Here is a 1655-nt window from a genome sequence, read left to right as displayed (position 1 = left end):
AGCACTCGGGAGGCAGAGGCAGGTGGATTTCTGAGTTCGAGGCCAGCCTGGTCTACAAAGTGAGTTCCAGGACAGCCAGGGCTACACAGAGAAACCTTGTCTCGAAAAACCAAAAAAAATAAAAAAAATAAAAAAAAAAATAACCATCTCTTATGTGGTCTCAACCACAGACAATTGTTTATGTGGAAGCATACTGGTTAAGTTTAATTGCCAACTTGACACATGGGAAAGAAAAGCCTACACTGATAAATTGTCTAAGTGAGATTGGCCTATGGGTAACTCGTTGGGGGCGGGGTAAGGGTTGTCTTGATTATTAATTATGCTGGATGATGGCACAGCCCTCTGTGGAGTGGCACTATCCCTAGGCAGGTGGGCCCGGGCTATATGAGAAATCAAGCTAAGCGCGGTCCTGTGAGTGAGTGTGACAGCAAGCAGCCCTCCTCCATAGTTTCTGCTCCAGGTTCTCGCCCTGGCTTTCCTCAGTGATGGACTGTGACCTGGAAACGTAAGCAAAATAAATTCCCCACCCCCAAGTGGCTCCATCACACCAAACAGCAAGAAAATGAAAACACCAGGTGTGCTCTGCAGGCCCCACAAGAAGTCTCACACAGGCCTCTTGGAGTTACCACATGGGAACCTGAGACAGGGACAAGCCAGGTCAAAGGAGGGCCTGCAGCTGCCAGAGAGGCATCTGGCCAGCAGCCAGCTCTGAGTACCCGGACAGCACCCCCAAACTCAGCATTTCCAGCACGAGCTTTGACTTTCCTCAGCCTGTCCCATCACCAGGATGGAAGGCCCATAAGCAAAGGAGTCAGGCCCAAGGCCTGGCCCACCCCACATGCTCAACAAACACTTGTACAGGGACGATCCCTTCTGTTTTCCCTTCTTATCTACTCTTCCTTCGGGTCCTTGATACCTCGACCCTTTGACCCCAGAGATCAAAAAATCCGTCAGAACTCCCGGACCTCCCCTGCCCAGTACTCACAGGGGAGGTCGCTGGAATGAACCGTCTTAAGAACGGACCCAGTAATGTCCATCACGCCCAGAGTTCCCACCGTTTTCAGTGGAGCCATGGTCTGTGAGTTCGGTGGAGCCGTCGTGGTCTGGTTAGCCTGGGCTTGCCGAGGAAGGCGAAGCCTGCCTGAGGGACAGATGCCTCTGGAGGCACAGGAGACTCCAGGGCCGGTCGGGACGGTCCCCGGGGATGCTCCTGCGGCCAAGTTGCCTGTGGAAGGTCACGAGCGAGTCAGAGGCGGCCGCGGGTGGGCGTGCCGGGGAGGGCGTCGGGGGCGGATGCGCTCACCTGCCGGCCGCCGAGGCAGGAGCAGCAGCAGCAGCAGCAACAGCAGGAGAAGGGCGCGGGAGCGGGTGCGGGAAGCCCCAGGCACACGGGGACCCTGAGGGCCCTGCCCACGGACCCCTGCCCCGCACCAAGGCTCCATTGCGCCGCTAGGTTCCTCCACAATGGCGCCCTCCACCGGGCGCGTCATGGTGCTCTGGTGCCCAGCCTGCGTGGCGCCCCCTGGATGCCATTCTCTGGGGCGCTCCCGCCAAAGGCGCGCAAGGAGCGTCTGCCTTGTGTCTTTCCTCAGACTCGTGGGCCCTTTCTCTGGGTCCCTATGCCTCGCCTCAGCTAATTTCTAAGCTTCCGTGCT

At 57.3% G+C, this 1655-nt stretch overlaps 1 protein-coding gene across 1 annotated transcript in view; it reads right to left on the bottom strand.

The window, feature by feature from the left end:
• Positions 1-1448, bottom strand: part of Prss50 (serine protease 50) — a 6995-nt gene extending 5547 nt beyond the window's left edge. The window contains exons 1-2 of the mRNA XM_021173040.2: positions 1304-1448; positions 986-1225 (exon numbers count right to left, since the gene is read on the bottom strand). Coding sequence (XP_021028699.1) covers positions 986-1225; positions 1304-1442 — 379 coding nt within the window. The 5' untranslated portion in view covers positions 1443-1448. The remainder of the gene's footprint in view (positions 1-985; positions 1226-1303) is intronic.
• Positions 1449-1655: the final 207 nt, after the last annotated feature.

This window comes from Mus caroli, chromosome 9, assembly GCF_900094665.2.
Source record: "Mus caroli chromosome 9, CAROLI_EIJ_v1.1, whole genome shotgun sequence".
Classification (NCBI taxonomy): domain Eukaryota; kingdom Metazoa; phylum Chordata; class Mammalia; order Rodentia; family Muridae; genus Mus; species Mus caroli.
Note: the sequence above shows the minus strand (reverse complement) of the source record. Positions and strands in the feature narration are given on the sequence as shown.